This window comes from Crinia signifera, chromosome 1, assembly GCF_055691185.1.
Source record: "Crinia signifera chromosome 1, ASM5569118v1, whole genome shotgun sequence".
Taxonomy (NCBI): Eukaryota; Metazoa; Chordata; class Amphibia; order Anura; family Myobatrachidae; genus Crinia; species Crinia signifera.
In genome coordinates this window covers 438,626,929-438,649,075 of record NC_139217.1, presented here as the reverse complement: position 1 = coordinate 438,649,075, position 22,147 = coordinate 438,626,929, and the positions used below count along the sequence as shown (strand labels likewise).

The 22,147-nt window shown below is 45.3% G+C and overlaps 1 protein-coding gene across 2 annotated transcripts in view; it reads left to right on the top strand.

Annotated features, from left to right (window-relative positions):
* Positions 1–19,278, top strand: part of GPBP1 (GC-rich promoter binding protein 1) — a 30,230-nt gene extending 10,952 nt beyond the window's left edge. For both annotated transcript variants that reach the window (XM_083153411.1, XM_083153402.1), the window contains exons 3-10: positions 5,226–5,349; positions 5,743–5,966; positions 7,066–7,132; positions 9,406–9,581; positions 12,111–12,245; positions 14,308–14,474; positions 15,773–15,875; positions 18,499–19,278. In XM_083153411.1, coding sequence (XP_083009537.1) covers positions 5,226–5,349; positions 5,743–5,966; positions 7,066–7,132; positions 9,406–9,581; positions 12,111–12,245; positions 14,308–14,474; positions 15,773–15,875; positions 18,499–18,657 — 1,155 coding nt within the window. In that variant the 3' untranslated portion in view covers positions 18,658–19,278. The remainder of the gene's footprint in view (positions 1–5,225; positions 5,350–5,742; positions 5,967–7,065; positions 7,133–9,405; positions 9,582–12,110; positions 12,246–14,307; positions 14,475–15,772; positions 15,876–18,498) is intronic.
* The last annotated feature ends 2,869 nt before the right edge of the window (positions 19,279–22,147 follow it).

The following is a 22,147-nucleotide window of genomic DNA, read 5'->3' as shown; positions in this document are numbered from 1 at the left end:
GCTACTTTGGTAGTGTTATCAATAAGTAGCAGTGTTGCCATTGACATCCTTGGCATATTTTGTCTACTTTTGAAAAAAAAAATTGTGCTGGATTGGGCAAAAGGACCTCTATATCTGAGGGGAGGGGGTATAGAGACACTATGCCAATGCCGGCCCCTCTCCCAGCATCCATTCCCAATTTTACTTCTCTCTAACTTCCACCACATTATTTGTCTTAAACACAGATCCTCCCACTTTCTTCTTTTCTCCGTTTTACTCCTCTCTCGCTCTCACTCACCTTGTTTCTTTCTTGGTTACTCTGCCAGTATCCCCCATTTGGCTTTCTCTTCCGGTACTCTGTGGTCCCCCTCTCACCTCCCTTTTCTGTCCTGATTATTCAGTCCACATCCAGTGCTCTATAATAGCGGAGCATGGGGGTTATACCAGAATATGGCGAGAACTCCATTATTTTGTGGGCACCCTTAACATTATGGCCGCCCATAATTCATTAGCTTCCCCTCGTGTGTGTGTGTGTGTGTATGTATGTATGCATGTATGTACCGCTTAGTACCAGGTTTAGCCATGCTAAAGCCCTCTACATGATTGCTTGGTTGCCCAAACTCCTGATGTGCCACCTCAGGAGGATGCAAGCTGAGGTGTCCCTCCATGATTATTCATGCTAAAGCGGATCAACAATTGAATGTCTCCATCGGCCACCATCTAATGGCAGTTGCAGGGTATAACAATTGAACAGTGAATACCACCCCAAACACACACACACACCAATGTGTCCTTGAGGATAAAGACAACACGGGGGGAAAAGTGATGATGAAATTTGTGTGCTACTGAGCAGAGCCATGTGTTTGTAGCAAGGCTTTTAGGTAATTGTGTAGTTTCACGGCGCCACCACACGCACAGTCTGTGTCTGAAACTTGGCAGCCTGCCAGACGCTCTGTTAACCTGTGCGCGTGCCGCTCTAGCTGTTCTCAGCGCAGCGCGTGGCTGCTTTCCTTATGTAAGCTACGTTATCAGCGTAGCGCTGGGCAGCAGCAGCGCACGCTGCCCAGCGCTGACAGGTCCACGCTGATAACGTAGCTTACATAAGGAAAGCAGCCACGCGCTGCGCTGCGCTGAGAACAGCTAGAGCGGCACGCGCACAGTAAACACAGAGTCTGGCAGACTGCCAAGTTTCAAAGTTTCACTGGGCGCGCGGTGGCGCCGTGAAACTACACAAGTACAGGCTTTTAATTGCTGTGACTTCCTCTGTCCTGTCCGTAGCAGGGCATGTAACTGGCTCAGCCCACCCTGTCACCCACCATTGCCCAGTGTCAGAGCCGCTGCCCTGATCACTCCCCTCTGCCCCGGCCCTCTCACCGGCATGTGTGTTGTCACTGAGGTCTTGCTGCGCTCCGTTCCATGGAAACTCTGTGTCCTGCCGCTCACATTCAGCGAACCGGTGACCGCAGATTCCTCTAGGGCCCTCTCCAGCAATCGGTTCCAAGCGGTCGGCCCGACCATGGCGAAGCTGAGGCAGGAGCTAACTCGCTCATTGATCCGCCTGGGCGCGGCTATTTCAAAACTTGATCGCGGGTCCCACAGCCAATCAGGAGCCGAGCTACCACTGCCGCTCCTCATTGGCTCCCAAACCGCAAACTCTTGCGATGCCGGCTGGAGTTTTGTTATAGCCGCGCCGCAACAGAACTAATCACCTCTTGCCTCTGGCTCCTATACAGCCGGGGGAGGGGTTGACTACATCACTGCAAGCCCACCCGGCTAACCACATTCTGCTTTCTCCCCCAAAATATTTGGTCGCCAGGATGCAGAATTTGGTCGCCCTGGTGCCCGGGGTTTGTCGAGCCCTGAACTACGGTATCTTGGCTGAGAAGAGGCCATTAATAATCCTATTGTACAAGGAGACTTCTCTTTAGAAATGGTGACAAAAGAATATAAAATTGAAAGTCTGTTGGTATTCTGTAAAATGTTATATTTGTGGATCATGCTAATTGCAATGTAGACTTTATTCAGTTCTATTTTTATTCAATTTTTTTTATACTTTTCGCTAATTGTCCTTATAAGGTAAAAGTATCATGTCAGTACAATGGGGGGAAGGCAAGTAACAATGCAAGGGGTGTTATTACATTTAGGGGCCTATTAATCATCAGATATTTGTGACTTATTCCTTGGAAACACCTGTTTTCTGGGGATATCCACAAATACTCAGTATAACCCCTATGTATGAAGGTGGGACTATAGCATATATCTGGTCCCTCCAGTTCCCCCAGAAGCCGCGTCTGCAGCCACCATAGGTTTCTATGGAGCATGCAATGCTGTTATATTCTCAAAGCTCTGGAAGGTGAAGCTTTCCAGAATTTTGACCCTGCAAATAACGCCATCTAAAGATTGCATTAGCAAACACTTCTCAAAACTATCCAGTCAGTAGTCTGCACTCTGTCAGTCGCTGAGCACTTAACAAGGTTGGGCTTCTCTTGGTGCCCCTGTGTGTGCTATTTGATAAACTTGGGTGATATATTTGCATACTGCATTGCAGTTTTGAGCACTAATAATTCCCCAATTGCACTGCAAATGCAAATATTGATAAATGAGCCTCTTTTTTTTTTTTTGTTCATGCAGGATAAATACTGACTGTTTTTGCATGTAGCACATGTCGGACAACTTGGCTTGATTGTTACACTGCAATGTAGATGTGAGTTTGCACCCCCCCCTCTGAAATCGAAATATCTGCACATGTTCTGTCTGCCCACCTGTAGGTCAGCGTGGTGGTCCCCAGGTGCACAGTTACTTGCTCTGTTTAGTTTTCTTCTCAACTTAGTATAAGCTCCTATGGGTGGCATCCTATTAGCTAGGGCTAATTACCACCGACATGGATTTGGTGGCAGGCAAAACCACATCCAATATATGTAATTTTTTTTTTTAAACGCGATAACTGTCACAAAAACACATACTACAGGTCTGCGGGGGAACTTATATCTGTATGACTGTCGGCTCAATTCCATGAAGTGTGTACACAGCACCCAGCGATCGACCTTAGGTTGACAACTGAAATAGGTCGACATGAATTTTTCAGGTTTCATTTTCTTGTGCCGACAGATGATATTTCATGCCCTACCATGCACTACAGTGTGGTGGGAGAATAAAACAGTGTGCGGAGCGCAGCGGTACACTTGGGTGCCGGATGGGTTCCCGACAGTCGGGATCCCGACAGTCATTATGCCGACGTCGGGATCCCGACTGTCAAAACGCCGGCAGCCGGGTGACCGACGGCCACCCGCTATTTTCCCTCGTGGGGGTCCACGACCCCCATAGAGGGAGAATAGAATAGGTGGCTCGCGTAGCGAGCCACCGTGCCCGCAGCGTGGCGAGCGCAGCGAGCCCGCAAGGGGCTTTTTTGCACTCGCCATGCTGTCTGACTCCGGGCAGTCGGGATCCCAACGTCGGGATAATGACTGTCGGGATCCCGACTGTCGGAGTCCCATACCACACCCATACACTTAGACTGTCAAGGGACTGAGGCCGTTTTTTTGTTTTATGTACATCCATAAATGTGTATTAAAGACTCCCCGAGCCTACTCTAACATAGTGTCTATAATGCTGCTGTCCCACATTATTGGAGAACAGATATTCTCTCCACCTTCCAGGAAAGCATGGAGAAAAGAAAGTGGTGGGGGCAGGAGTTGTATAGTTACTGTTGGATTGACATCACACACAGATAGATAGCTAGATAGAGTGGGTATAATTACCACCCGCCTATCTGGAATAGGGATCCGAGTCCTTGACAGGTTGTTGGTAGCTCCTTTTGGATGAATACAGGAGAAGTCCCTTTGTAATCCAGGTAAGAGGCATGGAGAGTTCACTGTTAGTAAGCTTGAGACAAATTCTGGTCCATCCAGGCTGGTTCGGGCAGTAGGTTGGATGTCAGGGTTGTGCTGTGACTGGTAGTCCACCTAACGTGTTTCGCTGTAAAGCAGCTTTATCACAGCGAAACACGTTAGGTGGACTACCAGTCACAGCACAACCCTGACATCCAACCTGGATGGACCAGAATTAACCCTAACCAAATGGTTTATTAAATTGATGCTATTCATTGTATGTGATGATTTTAATATATATATATCGATACACGTGTGTGTGTGTGTGTGTGTGTGTAGTCAATCCAACAGTTTTCTGTGATCAAAAAATAAAATTAAAAAACAATTTTACAAATACAATGGGTGGGATATAATGATGGCGGCCTGCCGAACGCTGACTTTTTTTTTTAAAGAGTCAATCCATTGCAAGGCATTGTTTCACCTTGTAAACGATTGCCCCTTTCAAACAATGTCTGAGCCAAAGCGCAGTTCCTTCAAAGTAGTTTGACAGTAGTAGATCTTGTTGACTGTTATCCTGCTGGTGTGCTCCTGTCTATCTCTAATAATGCTTTACATTTAAGAACACTTCAAAAAAGAAAAAAAAAACTGCAATACATTTGCCGTGTATACGACAAAGTCCTCATCAGAGTATATTTGAACCTGCCCAGTGATGGCTTTAATAAAATGTTTCCTAACTGGAGTGTATGTTTCCTTAGATCTGCATTAGCTGTAAATATGCAAACTGGTTACACACGACTGTATTTTGAATGATTTTCCCAATTCAGATCAGAATTATAAATCTTTCAGATGTATGCTATCCTAACACCCTCTGTTGCTCCCTGGATAGACCATTTCATAGGTATACACACATAGGAATCTCATGCAACACTCTGCAAACTGTTATCCAATACATCCCCTCCTGTATGATGCCGAAAGTGCTGAATTATGACAGTATGGGCGGTTTGCTATTTTCTTGCGGTTGACCCTACATTTTTCTATAACCTGTTTATAGATCCATAATGATTAAAGCTTCTATCGGCCTGTATATGTTTGGTGGGCCTGTGTGCATGTGTCCAGCTTTACTAAGGCTTGATAGTATCTGCTCACCCCATATAGGTGACTTTAAAGCTGCCTGTATAGGAATAAGCTCACACTTCTCCCAACTAGGATCTCCCCAGTCTTCCCTTGTCCAATCAAATCGTTATTTATTTATGCACTTTGCTTGTTTTATATATAAATCATTCTTGACTAGCGTTCATCTTGACATGTGCTGCCCAGAGGTCTGGTCTCTTGGCCAGCCAGTGAGTACAAGGCTTCACATCTGGCATGGATTCACGTAAAGATTACAGATATTGATTGTAGACTGTTCCCCCATTGTAGACCTCTCTGAACACTGAGAAGCAGCCTGAAAGCTTGACACGTCCTGACAGCCGTTACCACGTGATCCGGAGACGTCACAATTCTTCAGATGCGTTTGATGCTGCTCTTGGCCGGCCCAGTGGTGGTAAGTACTGTGCGCTGCTCACAGAGGGGTAGATGTATGAAGCACTGATAAGGGAGAAGTGATAAAGTGCCAGGTACTTTATCACCGGCCAATCAGCTCCGGACTGTCCCTTTTTAAAATTAGCCTGTAACTTAACAGTCATGAGCTGATTGGTCGGTGATAAAGTACCAGAAGCACTTGTGACCTTGACTGTGGGAATCGAGGTCTCTTAAACTTTCCTATTGGTGGACCTCTTGTTAATAAGGTGACTTCTTCTCCAGCACCCTGTTACCTTGAGTTCAGACCGTAGAATTAGGCTACAGCCGTCAGCACAGAGACCGATCAGACTGATTCGCTTTAACCTCTCACGTGACTCCAAGCTAATCGACCTATATCTGTGCTTTACGGTCAAAGGTAATTTTGGAAGAAAGGAAAAGAATGGCTGGCGCTCGCAGAGCAGGAACGGCTCAGAGAATATAAACCTCAGCGGCTCTTTCAATGGTACAAGCTCCCGTTCTCGTAGCAGCACGTTCCACGGCGGGAAAAGCCACGTGAGCCGGGAGGGCAGTTCTTCAGAGAACGACGTGACTCGTAGGGATGACCGCGAAAGACGCAAGCAGTTTGAAGCTGAAGACTTTGTAAGTATAGAGCGGATATCCATGTATGCAGCCCGATCTCCCACAGAACGACCCCTATGGATTGACAGTATATGTAACATACAGGACCAGTACAGCATGCTACAAGTACTTGTCTCAGCATGGATCTACAATGTACAATGATAAAGTCTTCAGCCTTTTATAAGATCTTGGCTTCCACAGGTTGAGTCTCCCATTTCTTTGAGTTGACATAAACTTTGGGCCTGATTCGCGTTGCTGCTTAGCGAGCCCTCTAATGCCTGCAAACCCCTCGCCTTAACATCACCGCCACAATGTGAATGGATATTTAGCCTTATTTGGTATACAAGAACTAGGTCATTGGGTCGACACCACTAGGTCGACATGGGTTTAGGTCCACAGGTCATTAGGTCGACAGTCAAAAGGTCGACATGGGGTCTTTCACTGTTTTATGAGCCATGTGCTGACAGGCGGTACTTCATGCCCTACCATCCACTAGGGCGTGGGTGGAGAATAAAATATTGTTCCCGAAGGATGGCGAGCGCAGCGAGCGATGCAGTGCACTACAAACTGTGTCCATGTCGACATTCGGGTCAAAAAAACAAGTGAAAAACCCCATGTCGACCTAGACCCATGTCGACCCAGTTGTTGTAGACCAAATGATCCACACCCGCCTAAACATCCATTCTCACGGGAGCATACGGGGCAAAAAATCATTCCATGGTCATCGACCATCAAATGATTTTCCCCTTGTTCGCAAATATAAGTCTTGACTGATTTATATTTGCGGCTCCAAGAGCGGGGCGGGCAACTGACGTTTTGTGACCTCATCCGCTCGCTCTCAGCAGGCAACCCCCCCCCCTTCCCAGATACACCCATAGGAACGCCCAGTGCTTTCATGGGGACCCCCATAAAATGCTGGGTGTCATGCGCCATCCCTCTGACTGCCCCCTGCAGAGCAAAAACACCATTCCCTGGAGCGAATACGCCTGGGACCGTTGGCACCTGAATCAGGCCCTTTGTTTCGTGCACAAAGTGATTACAGTTATTGTATAAAAATGACCCTACCCCCCCCCCCCCGAAAATCTGATAATGCCGTGCAAAAATGACCTTTATTTTCCAGCCTTCTCTAAACCCTGAGCATGAAAAGGAACTGAACCAAAACAAGTCTCCTCCTGCAGGAGTGTGGGGTAAGATCGCATTGTCTGTGGTCTGTGTGTCAATATACAAGTATCAGACGCATTTATGTGATGCAGATAGAAACGTCTTGGTGTTTTCTAGGTTTATACCAAAAGTGTGTTAAATTCTGTATTTAAAAAATATAGATAAAAATGATATCGTCACTGTTCCTCTGACATTTCTTTCCCCAGAGTCCCTCTTATCCGAAATTCTAGAAACCATAATATTCCTAAAGCTGTAATAATACAGGCAGCAGTGATATGATGATGGGTAGTAGCAATAGCCACACCTTGGGGGCGTGGGTGACCTCTGACTTGCCACCCTCACCAGGTCCCACCTCCCGGACTCCACTCTCCCCGCTGCACCTGCCCGAGCCACAAACTCCCCCCTATGTAATAGTATATCCTGTTCCCATTATACATGGTTATAATATAACGATGTACCTGGGCTCTATACCAGGCGCGTAAGCTTTCAGGCTGAACGGCCAGAACATGATGAGCGTTAACATAAGACTGAAAGGTTACCAGTCAGATGCCACTCGTAACATGGCCGCATATAGCGGAATTTAGCTGGCTGCACAGAAGCCAATCTACCCGCATTAGTATAAGGTTGTATATCATCTGGCTTCTGTGGCATAACACAAAAACAGACACTTGGGGGGTAAATTTACTACAGCTTCTAAAAATGAAGAGGATTGGTTGCCCATAGCAACATCCTATGCGAAATAGAACTCTGGTCTTAGTAAATTTCCCCCATAGAATCAGCCCCTTTATGTGAAATGTAACGCTGGGACAGAATAGCGACTCTCACGGGAAGATCCCTGCGTTAGAGATACTGGGGGAGATGTATGAAGCAGTTGCACATGACAACCAATCAGCACTAAAGTTACAACTATAATTTGCATAATATAAACAGAGCAGCTGGTTGGTTGCCATGGGCCACTTCTCCTCCCTTATCACTTTCTTTATTATGAATGTGCTGGATGAGAAATGCTCCGTATCGCGCACACAGATTTCGGCATTACCAGCTGTTCGACGTCAATAGAATTCATCCTTTTGTAACCTCCTGATTGTTGTCCGAGCAAAAGGGATATTTACGTCACCGCGTCTATTAAGTGTCTCGATAGATACAGTGGCTCATCTTGAACATTCTGTATTCGGCTCCTGCGGACGTCTGACTGGTGTAAAGTGTACCACTTAGGAAATGATGCAATGGCAGTGCCCTGTGTCTTTTTAACCTGACCTGCTATAATAAGTTGGCGTTCTATATTCCTGTGTTCTCTAAGTGATGATTGCAGCTTTAAAGCAATAGACACTTGAAGCTTTTGCTTGTGTGAAGATTGAGCATGAAGGTCAGTCTTGTGCTGCTGAGAGGGACTCAGCTATTTTTGGGTATCAAAACACAAGAAATGTGGTGAGATGGATACTGCTAAGAACACACTGCAATATGCCACGCTATATCGGGCATCTCATCAAAGCTGAGAAGATCCTTAGTGGGCATTTTGGGCAATGGAGTGAACCGCTATTGGCCATGTATTCAGTTATTTTCCCAATGCATGAGCAGGACCCAGTGTTCCCATAAAGGGTCAGGAGTCAGATCTCATGTTACTGTTGCTTATTCCAATAGGCAGGATTGGTGGTGGATCCCGGGGTGCAAGCAGAGCCGTGATGCAATAGAATGCATATTATTTCCCATGAGTTTTCTTACCATATTTAGAACAATGGGTATCATTGGCTGGCATCTCAGCCCTTGGGAGTTTTAATGGGATACAGTCACTAGGTCGACATGACTGAAGGTCATTAGGTCGACACAAGTATTATGTTGACATGGGGAAGGTCGACATGGGTTTTTTTGCCTTTTTTTTTTTTTTTTTTACCTATGTGCTACGAGCTGACAGGTGGTATTTTATACCCTACCATCTACTAGGGTGTGGCGGGAGTATAAAATAGTGTGCTGAGCGTAGCGAGCCATGCGAGGGGACGCGGGGATACGTTTAAGTGTCCATGTCGAAATTCGGGTTAAAAAAAGTGAAAAAACTCTTGTCGATGTAATGCTTGTCGACCTAATGACCCTGTTGACATTCCTGCATGTTGACCTTCATGTATGTCGGCCTAGTTGCTGTCTACCCTATGATCCATACCAGTTTTAATTGTCTGATAATTACATCTCTGAAATGTTAAAACAATGGGGTTTGTTTAAGGGTGGTTTAGATATTTTATTTAGTTTGTTTTTCCACTAGGTTTGCTTTTAAAATGAGCATTTTTGTTGTGTTCATATTCCACAGAATACCCTTTAAATTCTAAATCTAGAACGTCTCGAATGCTGGTCATTAGGAAAGGGATGAAAGATGATTTCTCGTTATGTGGATATCCAATTGCAACAAGCACCCGCTGTCCTCCAATAAGGGGTGGAACAGATATTGCTAAGGGCCTAGCACCCAAAGAAACGAGTCCTACCAAGGTAATTGCCGATTCTGTATAGTAGTATTGGGGCAGATGTATTAAGCTTTAACAAGAGATGAATCCAAGGGTGATAAGGAGAGATAAACGTCCAGCCAATCACCTGCTAACTGCCATGTCACAGGCTGTGTTTGAAAAAGTCAGTAAGGAGCTGATTGGCTGGACGTTTATCTCTGCTTATCACCCTTGCACTTACCTCTTGTTAAGGCTTAATACAGCTGCCCCTTTGTAACCAGCATTTCCAGCCTTTTGAGTACATGGAATGGGGCTGACTGCTTACATTCATATAGTGGGATATTGCTCAAAGCATGAAGAGAAGTAAAGCACTAGCCAATCAGCTCCCACTGTCATTTTCCAAATACATCCTGTAACATGAATTAGAAGCTGATTGGCTACTCCTTTATTTCACGTCATGCTTTGGTAAATGCTCCCATAGTAACACCTGAATATGTTATGCAGCTGATTCTGAGTTGGAAGCACAGCAAAAAAAAAAAAGCAAATCGCTTTGTATCTAGAATAAACCACATTGCACTGCAAAGGATACAAATGTATTTCTTTTGCATACAGGATAAATGCACAAATCTCTGCACATTTTACATCTGCCCCCTACCGTATAAGCTGAATTCATTAAGGTGCAAAGTGGCTTGCCCTTTTTTTTTTTACTTTGCTCTTTAAGGTCCTGATACTCTAGTGACCCGATTCTGACAGATGGGATGTGTTTGACATCTGATGCGTGGCCCCAAGCGCTTCTGGTGGGATCCGGAGAATCGGACCTGCTTGCCGACTCAGACCCCCATGTTAGGGGGTCTGAGTCGCATGTGAATGGACCACATGCGATGCATCGCAAGCGATCCTGCTGCCCGGGGTCAGATGGCCATACACTACTTCATTACATCGCCAGCTGACTCCGCCACTATGCATTAACCTTCGTTTAAACTATTAATCAGTTGTGATTAGGGATGCCAATCCCGGGGCATTTTTTCAATCCTGGGATTCGGGATTGAAAAATGCTCAATCCCGGGATTCCCGGGATCCCGGGATTGGCATCCCTTTCTCTATCTATCACAAGTGTAAAAATTGAACGGCAGTGTTCAGGCTCCGAGATAAAGCCAAGTGTAGAGGTTAGACTGTGGCATAGATATTTTAAAGTTTACTGGAAAAGGAACAAACGATTACTAGAACCAAGGTGGATGCAGGTTTGAAGCTTTTGATTACTTGATTAACATTAAGTACAGATGTCCACATGCATAATAAAAAACGCCCTGGCCGCCCACTATTTACTTACATTTGCGGAGGTTGCTGAGTGGGCGGCCGGGCTGATTGGGTGGCCGGGAGCCAGGTATGCGTGCGGGAGGGCTGCTGGCTGGGTTGCCGGCTGGGTGGCCGTGAAGAATGGCTGGGTGTGATGGCGGGGCGGACCGGCAGGCGGTCGTGATGGCTGGGCGGGCCGGAGGAAGGCTGAGCGGCTGTGCCCTGCGCAGCGTGACCTCTGACCTCGTCACGCTGCGCAGGCCGCACGCCGGGTATGGGAGAAGCCGGGCAGCGTCTGAGCAAGTGCTCAGATGCTGCCCGGAATTAGACTGCAGTCTAATCCCGAAATCCCGGGATTGGAAACTCCAATCCCGGGATTGGCCACCCTAGTTGTGATGGAAGAAATGGGCAGTTAAGGTGTATTCTATTTGCTTTTCTAATACACGTTAAATTGCTCGGCTGTAATCTCGCTACTTGTGTAGATAGCCCAGCGGCCAGAACTGTTAATTTCCTCTATTCATGTTCCTACAGATTTACGGATGACCAAATGATCTATTCTGTTGGGGGAGATTGGGTCATAGTGATCTAAGGGGGGTATGCAATCCCGGATCACTGCTGTCAATCCCTCCCGACAGCCGTGCGTTTTGCCCGACAGCAAATCGTCAGACGGGATTCAATGACCCACCTGCCGATCAGCGAAAAGTGGGCGTGTCCACGTAAACGCCCGTGGATTGTCGATCTGCGGCTGGGATAGCGACAATCCGCGTCCGTTACAGGCAGAATGGGGCCCAACAGCTTCTAAAGTCGGGCTCGTTCTGCCATGATCCCTCTTCAATGCTGTCGGTAAAGACAGCATTGAATAGGGCCCCGTGCTATTTCCCCCAACGGGAATAGCGGCGTGAGATTGCATATCCCGCTGCCATATTGTGTGTGTGTGTTGCAATTTTAAAAACTTTATTGGCCTGTGCATCAGTTTCCAAAAGCTCTGTGCTGTGGTGGCTGCAGGAGTTGTAGGTGGCCTTTGGTATAAATGCAGAACAGGTAGATCGGTGTTTATCCCTACTTTATGGTATGTTGTAGCAGTTCTTTCCTAACTGCTGGATTGTATGACTATAGCAATACAGGTAGTCAAAATGATGCAGTATACTATCTGATCTTTCACAGCTAGGATGTCACTGAGGCATGATGAACTTCTTGGAAATAGCTGCCTCTAATTCTGTGTATGGCACCACTGTAATACAGGACATGTACACTATGTAATGTACCATTTGTCACACAGGAACACCGCTATCTGCAGTTAGAAGTCAATACGCTGGGAACAACTTTCTGTCTGGAATCTTCTCATGAAAACTATGGGGACAATAAATGTGCAAATCCTGATTTTCTAGCTGTATCGCAGACTTCAGTGGAAGAGGTAGATATTCACGTTTCTGTGTTTCATCCTATGCATCAGAACTTTGATAGTTGCAGAAATCAATTTATTGGTCTGTTGCAGATCAGGTGCATATAAGGGAGGGGTTCATTTAGACTAGGAAAACAAACAGATTCCTTCAGCACACCGCAGTGGACCAGCAAAAGACACCTGCTACGGTAATCCACTAGCCACAGGTATGTGGCTAGTGACTACAGTGACTCTCCCATGTGCGTGTCCCCACGCTTGGACTTAACCAGCAGAAAACCTACAAAATTGGATTGGGTACTTATGTAGTATCTGGGCGCCCGATTTAGAAATCGGGTTGGATCGGGCACATCGCATCGCATGCGACCAAATCGGATGCGATGGACCCGATTTTTCCATAGGATTCAATGTTAAAATGGTCTGAGTCCATTTTAACATAGAATTCAATGGGAAAAAGGGGTCCTGTTCCTTGCCCCACTATCCAAGTGGGCATGGAGTTGGATATAAACCTGTGGCGTGCGTAGCGAGCCACCGAGCCCGAAGCGTGGCGAGCGGACACAGAATACTTTTTTAAAAATCTGTGTCCCCTTGCGGGGCTCGCCACGCTTCGGGTTTGGTGGCTCGCTACGCTCGCCACAGGTTTATATCCAACTCCATGCCCACTTGGATAGTGGGGCAAGGAACAGGACCCCTTTTTCCCATTGAATTCTATGTTAAAATGGACTCAGACCATTTTAACATTGAATCCTATGGAAAAATCGGGTCCATCGCATCTGATTTGGTCGCATGCGATGCGATTATCGCGTCGCATCAAGTTGATGGTATGCCTTAAGTTAAGGCATACAATCAAAAAATCGGGCGCCCAGATAGTACCTAAGTACCTTGGATTGCACGGGTGAAAAAAAACGAATGATTGCGCCATTTAAAGTGTGTTTCTGCATAGGAGTGCTGATTTTTTTTTTTCAGCATGGTAAAAAGGCTATTTGATTGAATAGCCCTTTCCCACGGCTAATTGAATACTCCCCTACATGTATGATGTTATATTAATGTATACAAGAACTATTAATGTATACATGTATTTCTTGGCTGTTAATTCCTAAGGCGTTTACGGGCAGTAGACGTACTGTAGATAGATCTCACGCAATGAATGTTACAACATCCATAGTTGTTAATGTTTTAAATCCGAGGATTGCAACTTCAGCCCTCAATCTCGCCAACAGGCCATTTAATGTGGATGTCCTTACTCATAATACAGATTCAGTCATCATCCCAACCTGTTTCCACAGACCGGAACCCACATAACTTAACCTTTTGGAGAAAACCTGATGGTTGAAGTTTAGAACAACTGTACATGCAGGAGATATGTTGCTGCATCTCGTGTGTGTTATAAGCACTTGCTGGTCAGTGTAGGTGCTCTAGAACAGTGGTTCCCAACTCTGGTCCTCAAGTACCCCCAACAGTGCACGTTTTCCAGGTCACCGGCAGGTGCACTCATTATTCAGACACATTTTAAAAGATCCACAGGTGGAGCTAATTATGTCACTTGTGATTCTGTGTGGAGACCTGGAAAACCTGCACTGTTGGGGGTACTTGAGGACCAGGGTTGGGAACCACTGCTCTACAACCATAATAAGCTTGTGCTTGCTGGCATTGGGGATAGAAGAAATTGTGTGTGTTTCAAATAATCCTCTTCAATATTTATTTTTAAAGGCTAAACAATAGGAACAGTCTGAGAAGTGTATAAACAATGCAATGGAGTACACATGCAGACAAATTGATACATCTTTGTGATTTTGCTTCCATAAATGGCCAGATTTTTGTTCCAGACCATTTATTGGTGGACGGAAGATATTTAGGTGTACGGTCAATTTAAGCAGTGTTCATGTATCGGATTTATAAATTGTTAATGAGATTATTGGCCGTTAGTCACTGAATCTGTCACTGGCAGCAGTTCTGAGCTCAGAACCAGCTTCTGAATCACTTCTGTAATTAGAATGTGTCACTCTCGCATTGTCCCTGGTTTTTTTCCCCATGTGTCTTTCTACAAAGATTTAAAGCATAATTGGTGTGATTGTAGGAGGAGGATGCTTCCATTTTTCATCAGGAAAGGGACATAAACTTGAACTTTGATCAGAGTGAGATCCCTCAAGGGAACAGCAACTCTTACACTTCCAGGCATATCACAAAGTCTTCTGCCTTCACCCAGGGGGACGTGCTGTCAAGCTCATTGGAAGCAGAGCACAGGTATGGAAACAGTTGGCTGTAGATTTGAATGTTGTCACCTTACGTTGGTCGGGATGTAGAATGCAGAGTCCCAGAATATGAAAGGCTGATAATTGGACTTTAGCGGTTTTGCACGTCATTAATGTTTGCAGGATAGCGGGCCCTTTGAGTCACTTTGTATGAACCAAATTTGTCGCCTCAAGTGGTCCACAGTGACTTACATGGAAAAGTTTGCAGAACATTAGTACATGCCATGTAAGCATTGCAGGCGGTGCAGTCACAATATTGCAAAAGACTGCACCAGCTGCAAAGGTTTGGTGCTGCTGTCAGGGGGTTAAGAGAGGAGGATGTGGCCCATGTGCAGTCTTCTCCGGCTGGGCCTCTTCTTCTCTGCTGGAGCAGCACCTGCTAGCTGATCGCTCTGTAGGGTCTGAGCACCAGAGCGCTCACACTGTATTGCGCATACACAAACCGCCGTGGTGGTCCTGCGATGAAGGCTGCTGACTTCATGGCGGGACTCCGGAGGGTAATTATTAAGGAATGGGTACCATTTGGGACTCAGGTGCCCCTGTGCACTGCGCACATTGCACCCATTATAAATCCGCCATTGGCTGCAATGTTGGTAATGGGCAGGAGGTCATAGTATAGGTCAGGGAAGCATAAGCACAAAGGTGACGAGGGCCCTGCTTGTCAGGACATACAATCTACAGGGAAGTGGTGGACAGACTGGTAACATGAACTGGAAAAAGTACCGGTGCTTAAGCCTTGATTATCCTTTGTCCATTTAAATGGACATTATTAAAAAATGTATTGTGTACACTGTATTGAGATGACGGCTGCCATTCAGATCTCTATGTCCATTTAAATGGCAGATTCTAGAGTATCCAAATATTTTAATCTATACTTAATGTGTTAAAAAATTTGGGGGGGGTTTTAGAGCCTTTTTAAAGCTCTGGTGCAAGGTGGAGAGTCTGATCCAGTGGTGGAGGGCAGCGCAGCAAGTAGAGACCACGTATTCGATACGCATGGATGAGTGTTTGCTGTGTGTGTAGTACATGTTTGTAAAATAGGACCCATGAAGGGGTGTGTCAATGGGCATTCGCACAGGGCGACCTGAGCCCTATTTCCAAGCGATCGTTCTGCGAGCTGTGCTTAAGCACGTCGCTCAGCATGGGGCTCCCATCACCCTGTGTGCACGGGGCTTTACTCTCCTGTAGGCCACATTGTAACACTTCGCTAAGATAAGATCCAAAATCTCTATATATCTGAGGACCGAGATAATTGCTACTAAGATGACGTGCAGATGTTGTGACTTTCAGGTTGTTGAAGGAAATGGGATGGCAAGAGGACAGTGAGAATGACGAGACCTATGCACCACTAACAGAAGATGAGATGAAGGAGTTCCAAGCCATTAGTGAGCAGGTAATGGGGACTTACCTTGCCATACTCTATCACAGGGGTGGGGAACCTTTTTTGTGCCAAGGGCCGTTTGTATGGGGAAAAAATCCTTTGGGAGCCATATGTAAAAATGTATTTTATAACTTGTCCTGCTGCAGAAGTCCCACGCTCCGGCGGCCGCCGCTGAATAGGACTGACAGTCTCCGACTGCTGTTGATTAAGAGGAATCTCGCGAGAACTACCGACCTCTCACGAGAATTCCCCTGTAATTGACTCCCGGCAGAGCTGCCGGGTGGGCAGGCCATTCAGACCGGCTACGCCCCCTGGCCTAAGTTTCCCCACCCCCTTCTTTATAATTAGAATCAGGGTGGTTGCTAGGGGCAATTCTGCTAAATCTCCCACTAAATGTTTTTAAAGCAGTGCTGCTACTTTCTTCAAAACCACCAGTGAGTATAATTATTATCCTTTATTTATATGGTGCCACAAGGGATCAGCAGCATCCAATTAGAGTACATATATGAATAAGCAAAACCAGTGACTTACAGTTGAATACTGGAGTGGACAAGTACAGGGAACATAACCATAGCTGCATCAGCAGAGGGCACTGCAATAAGTGTCAGCGTAGCAGTAAACTGCAGGATTTGGTGCCATCACAGATGGTTTAAGGGGTATGGGTCACAGGGTCAACAGTCACTAGGGCTGACACATTAAATAGGTCGACATGTGAGTTCATGTTTTTTTTTAGGTGCAGTATAAGTGTACTGCGTCTGCTCGTGATGCAACCTAATGTTGACACACATTAGACCTAGTGACCGCATCCCGGTTTAAGTAAGAGAAGGAAAAGCACAATAGGGAAGAGGGCCCTGCTAGTGTGAGCTTACATTCTAAAGGGGTGGGGCAGACAAACGAGTGAGACAGATGGGGTACACCGTAAGCCACATTAATATGTAGTTTAATAGGGAAACAGAAAGGGAAGACAATGTTCCCAATTACTGCAGCCAGTATATAACAATTACTGGAACACAGTGCCGGGAAGCTACAGCACCATTTCAGTGCTCATAGGAAGGAACATTTTGAAATTGCTGCTATGTCCATATCTTGGGTCGGTTGACCTAATACAACTCTGTTGGAAATCCTACTGTATACTAAGAACTAGTAGTTTGTAATTTAGTCTTTGAATCTGGTACATTTATAAAGCAATATTAATAATAAGACTTTGCGGGAAATTTAATAGGATGAGCGATTCAGAAAGTGAAAGATTTGGTAAGAAGTCTCCAGTTTTTTTAAAGCGGCAATCATATACACGGCAAAACCAGTTTGATTTTGAAGTGCAAATGATTGCCGCTTTAAGACTTCTTACCAAATCTCTCACTTTCTGAATCTCTCATCCTATGAAATTTCACCCTTAGTGTCTATGCACTAAGCCTCTCCTAACGGCCATGTTCTAGGTTTGAGAAATTATAGTAACTGGTTTGCTGGCACTTTCCATCTATTTTATCTCTCTCCAAAGGCTGGATGTACTAAGCCTGGGAAAGTGATAAACTACTGAAGGGCCTATTTGGTGCATACATCCGTGCTGTAGTATAAAGAACACTAATAATAATAAGATCCTACAGCGAGGAAAAGCTGGCCATAAAGCATAGGCATGTTTATCCTGTGTGACTTAAGGTGCCCACACACTAGTGCGATTTGGCAGTTTTTCATCCACCCATCGTGCCGATAAGACGAGTGGTGCTGGTCATATATAAGTTAAGGGTCATCCAATCCGATGTCGGATTCAGAGATCATCATGGCTGCCACAGGGATCCGTTGTATCCTACAACCGAGGGGGATCGCATACGCATGTGATGCTTGTAGCCGGAGAGCTAGTTAGCACCCTGGCGGGTAGTTGCCTAGGTATCGCATGCAAACTCGCACAAGTGTATGGGAGGCCTTATAGCTGGGCTGGGTAAACGTTAGCTGATGTCCATTAATTTATGAACAGTATCACTAACAATTTCCATCGAACTCCCTGAGCAAACTATATAGGGCATACACAATGAGCGATTTTACAAACTATATTAATCAGTGGCCACATTGAGGAGTATAGCTGTTGACAAAATACGCAGGATTTTACTGCATGTACAGTACCAAAGAATGGGTCCATAATGACCTGCAGGAGCACGCACCGTTAACAATAGTATACACAATAGCTGATATTGTTAACGTTCATACCGTTTAACAAAAATTGTGTACCCAGCTTTATTTATTTATTTACAGTTTCTTATATACAGCTTTACTGTAGAGTGCAGACTCACTGAAATTCAAAATGATGATTTATTTTTTTTTGTCTACATTTAAAACTACAGTCCAAGTTTACTTTGCGGTTTGGCCTTGTAGCTTTTTTCAATAATCCAATCAGAAATGTTATCAATGATAAAGGGCCAGATGCAATAAGATTCAAAAGTGATAATAAACTAACCAATCCGCTCCTGTCCATTCTTCAAACACAGCCTATGACATGGCAGGTAGGAGCTGGTTGTTTTTCATGCTTTATAACTATTTGATCACTATTGAAGCTTTGTGCATCTGGCCTAAAATCAGTAAATAAAGGTAATTACTGCTTCACACACAGCCAATGACCAGTTTGTTGCTAATCTTCTCGCAGCTGCAGAAGAACGGGCTCAGGAAGAACGGCCTCCTCAGAAACGGGCTTTCTTTCGATTTAAAGTTTGATCTCTGGAAACACGGCACTTTTACTGCCGCAGATGACAATGAGGACACTGAGACCAGTAGCAGTGACACTTCAGATGATGACAACCTGTGAGGAATTTACCAAGAAGTTTGCGTGACACAAAATTTCTCCCACTCCCTTTTTTTTTTCTTCATCTGGAGGTTGTGAAAACTTGCTGTAGTTCAATGCTCATCCTGTTGGTGGCGACATTACACAAAGAATATTACGCTGTGTTTTATCTCCCTCTACTTATTTGCAAAAGGACACTGTAGACTTTGAAGATTCTGATTGGCTCAGCATATGTTCTTTCCTCGTAGCAGCTGTGTTCTGAATGGTAATGTGACGGTATAAAAAGGGTTATTTCTAGAATAAAATTAGCCAATTGTCATATTCCGCCAAGGTTTCTGTTTAAACTGTCTTCTAAAAAAAAAAAAAAACACACAAAAAAGCACTTTAATGATTATTTCTTTTTCCCTGTTGGTTTCTCCCCTTCCCTCTCTGTCTCATACAAATGATGTAGCATGTTTACTAGGTAGCATATTCTGTTTCTTGAGGCCTTGAAACAAAACTACTTCGTTATTGCAATTACACAGATTAAATGCATTTCTTTTCTTTCCAATGTTTCACTATCAAGGTTTTATTTGGGTTTCCGGCTAGCATTTGTGATGTGACATGGACTAAACTCTGTTCAAAATAAACTTATTTTGATATAAACAGTGGAGCCTGACCAATGCTTTAACAAATATTGCAGGACGTTTTTTTTTTCTTTTCTATTCCTTACAGTAATTTGGAGACCAATGAGAAGCCTTCAGCTGGGATAATCACAGAGACGATCTTATGTAACAGATGTTCTATGTGCACGGACATGTAATGAGACCGCTATACAGTACGTCTGCAGGGAAGATGTATATCGCAGGCCAATCACGCTCCACTCATTGGTTACTGGAAGTCTGCCCACACTTTCTGCAGGCCATGATCCAGTTCACGGTTTAGCTAGACGATAATCCGTTGGGATTGGTATGTAATCCCGGCGGTCGAAATCCCGACAAGGGCCCGGTGCCTCGCTATGCTCGGCACACTAAATAATTTATTCTCCCTCTATGGGTGTCGTGGACACCCACAGAGGGACAAAGTGCCAAGATTTCGGCATCGGGATTTTGACCGCCGGGATTGTGACTGCATCCCAATCTGTTGATTTACAAGTGGTCCTTAAGGTGCCCATACACTAGTAAGATTTATCTTCAGATCTGGCTGGTTGGAACAAAAACATGGTTATGGATGAGTGACAGTTTGGCAGTTTTCCAGCATTTCCAAGCAAATGGTCAACTGTCATTTGCTCTCATCCATTACCAGGTTTTTGTTCCAACCAGCTGGATCTGAAGATAAATCTGCGTGTGTATGGCCACCTTTAGTCTTGTGAGGGGTCCACACTTGGTGTGTAAGAGAGAAGCCTCAGACCACATGAGATCGGACCACCGGTGTTCACAGGGCTCAAGCAATGGCTTTTCCTACTGGTATTATGGACTTACCTACTGCTTGGCGTGCACCACACACACATTCTCTTACCTTTGGAGATGCTATTAATACCCCTTTCACACTGACAAATATTTCCTGGGTTATTGCACATGAACGTGCATATTGGTCAGAGTTTGAAAGGGTCCTGTTAGATGATGCCGGGTACAGCGTTCTGGGATTTCTACTCAGGTCTTGACCAGAATGCTCGCGGGTCCAGGCACAGTGTGAATGGGTATCCTGTGTCAACGTGACCCAGGTCCCGTTCACTGCAGTGTAAAGGCGCAGCTGGAAGGTGCTGACATCTCCCAGCGCCGCCCCGGCCCCGCCTCAAGATGACCTCACCCATCCGGCTTTATGCCCGGTTGGGCGGCTAGTGTGAAATCGCTTGCAAGCCGGATCACAGCCGGGATTTTGTACCCGGCTTGCGAGTGTGAAAGGGGTATTAGAGGAGCACAGATTAATGCAGTCTGGTGAGGAAGGCTCCATGCAACATTTAAGAACTGTATGCAGTCTCTACAAGACGTACTAGAATAAGACCTACCCCATACTCTACAAATCTAATTTCCAATAATATATAAATGCGTTGCGTAATACAAACAATGACTGTGGACATTAATTCATATGTAGATGACATCTGGTTTTGCAAATAAACATAATCGTTTAAAATGTTATTGATGCTCTACTCTGATACTGTTTTCTTTAGGTTATACATATGTGGAACCAGCAGAGGGTGCTCTAATCTTACATCTGACAGTAAATGGCTCGGTGTATGGACAGTAGAATAAAACAAATCCCTTTAGTTTTTCTATGTATATTACAGACTAGTGGGTCCAATAACTATGCATTGCCTATACAATGTGATCTGGTTGGGATCTTACCGCCCAGGATCGCATTGCAATATGCAACCCTAATGGGCGAATTTGTGTCTGTGCAGAGACACGAGCTCCGAAAGGAGCCTGTCCCTTTTGAACTGCTCTAATGGGTGCGGGGATCTGCGCATACGTGGGTAGAGCTGACTGCATTGCTCAGCCTGCACTGTGGAAAGTAGCCCGTAGTCTACAATGGGCTATCCCTTCAGAATGGTGGTAGCTGCCGGACCAGATATTTGGAATGCTTCAGGAAGCATTACATCCCTCATAAAAACCTATGGGAGATGCTGCTGCCTGTAGGACAGGAGGGATCGCCGCAGATATGGGAGATTACTGCTGCAGTCCCCTACATGCCAGGGGTACTTAATATGCGTGGCTAACCCCCAAAATATTAGTGTTTTTGTAGAATTAGCTGTAAATATTAAATGGCCCCTAAGAGCGAATTCTACTGATTTACACTGTGAATATGATACATTTTATAAATGAAGAAATCTACATTTTACATAAAAGCGCCTGTAAGATATTACACTTTACTTACACCCTATATCATAGGTTCCCAAACGCGGTCCTCAAGGCACCCCAACTGTCCAGGTATTAAGCATATCCATGCATTGCCACAGGTGACTTAATTAGTAACTGTCAGTCTGATTTAACCATCTGTGCTGAGCCATGGATATATCTAAAACCTGGACCGTTGGGGTGCCTTGAGGACCGCGTTTGGGAACCTCTGCCCTATATGCATTATGCCCTCTACACATACCTTACATTTATTGCGGGTACTGGCTTAATTCTATTTAGTGCAGTAGAGCAGTGGTTCCCAACCCTGGTCCTTAAGTAACCCCAACAGTGCACATTTTCCAGGTCACCAGCAGGTGCACAGATTATTCAGGCACATTTGAAAAGATCCACAGGTGGAGCTAATTATGTCACTTGTGATTCTGTGTGGAGACCTGGAAAACGTGCACTGTTGGGGGTACTTGAGTACCATTGTTGGGAACCACTGCAGTAGAGGGCGTAACACTGCAGTGTCTTCGCTACACAGAAGAGTGTTATACCAAGCACTTGGGTATATTTAGGCCAGGACCCTCTTAATGTATAGGTTTCACTGGGCAGCTGCGATTGGCCCCACATTTCTGAGGGTCTCTGGGCATGGACGAGCGTTGGTCCAGAGCAGCGAGGCAGCCATCTCTATCTGCCTC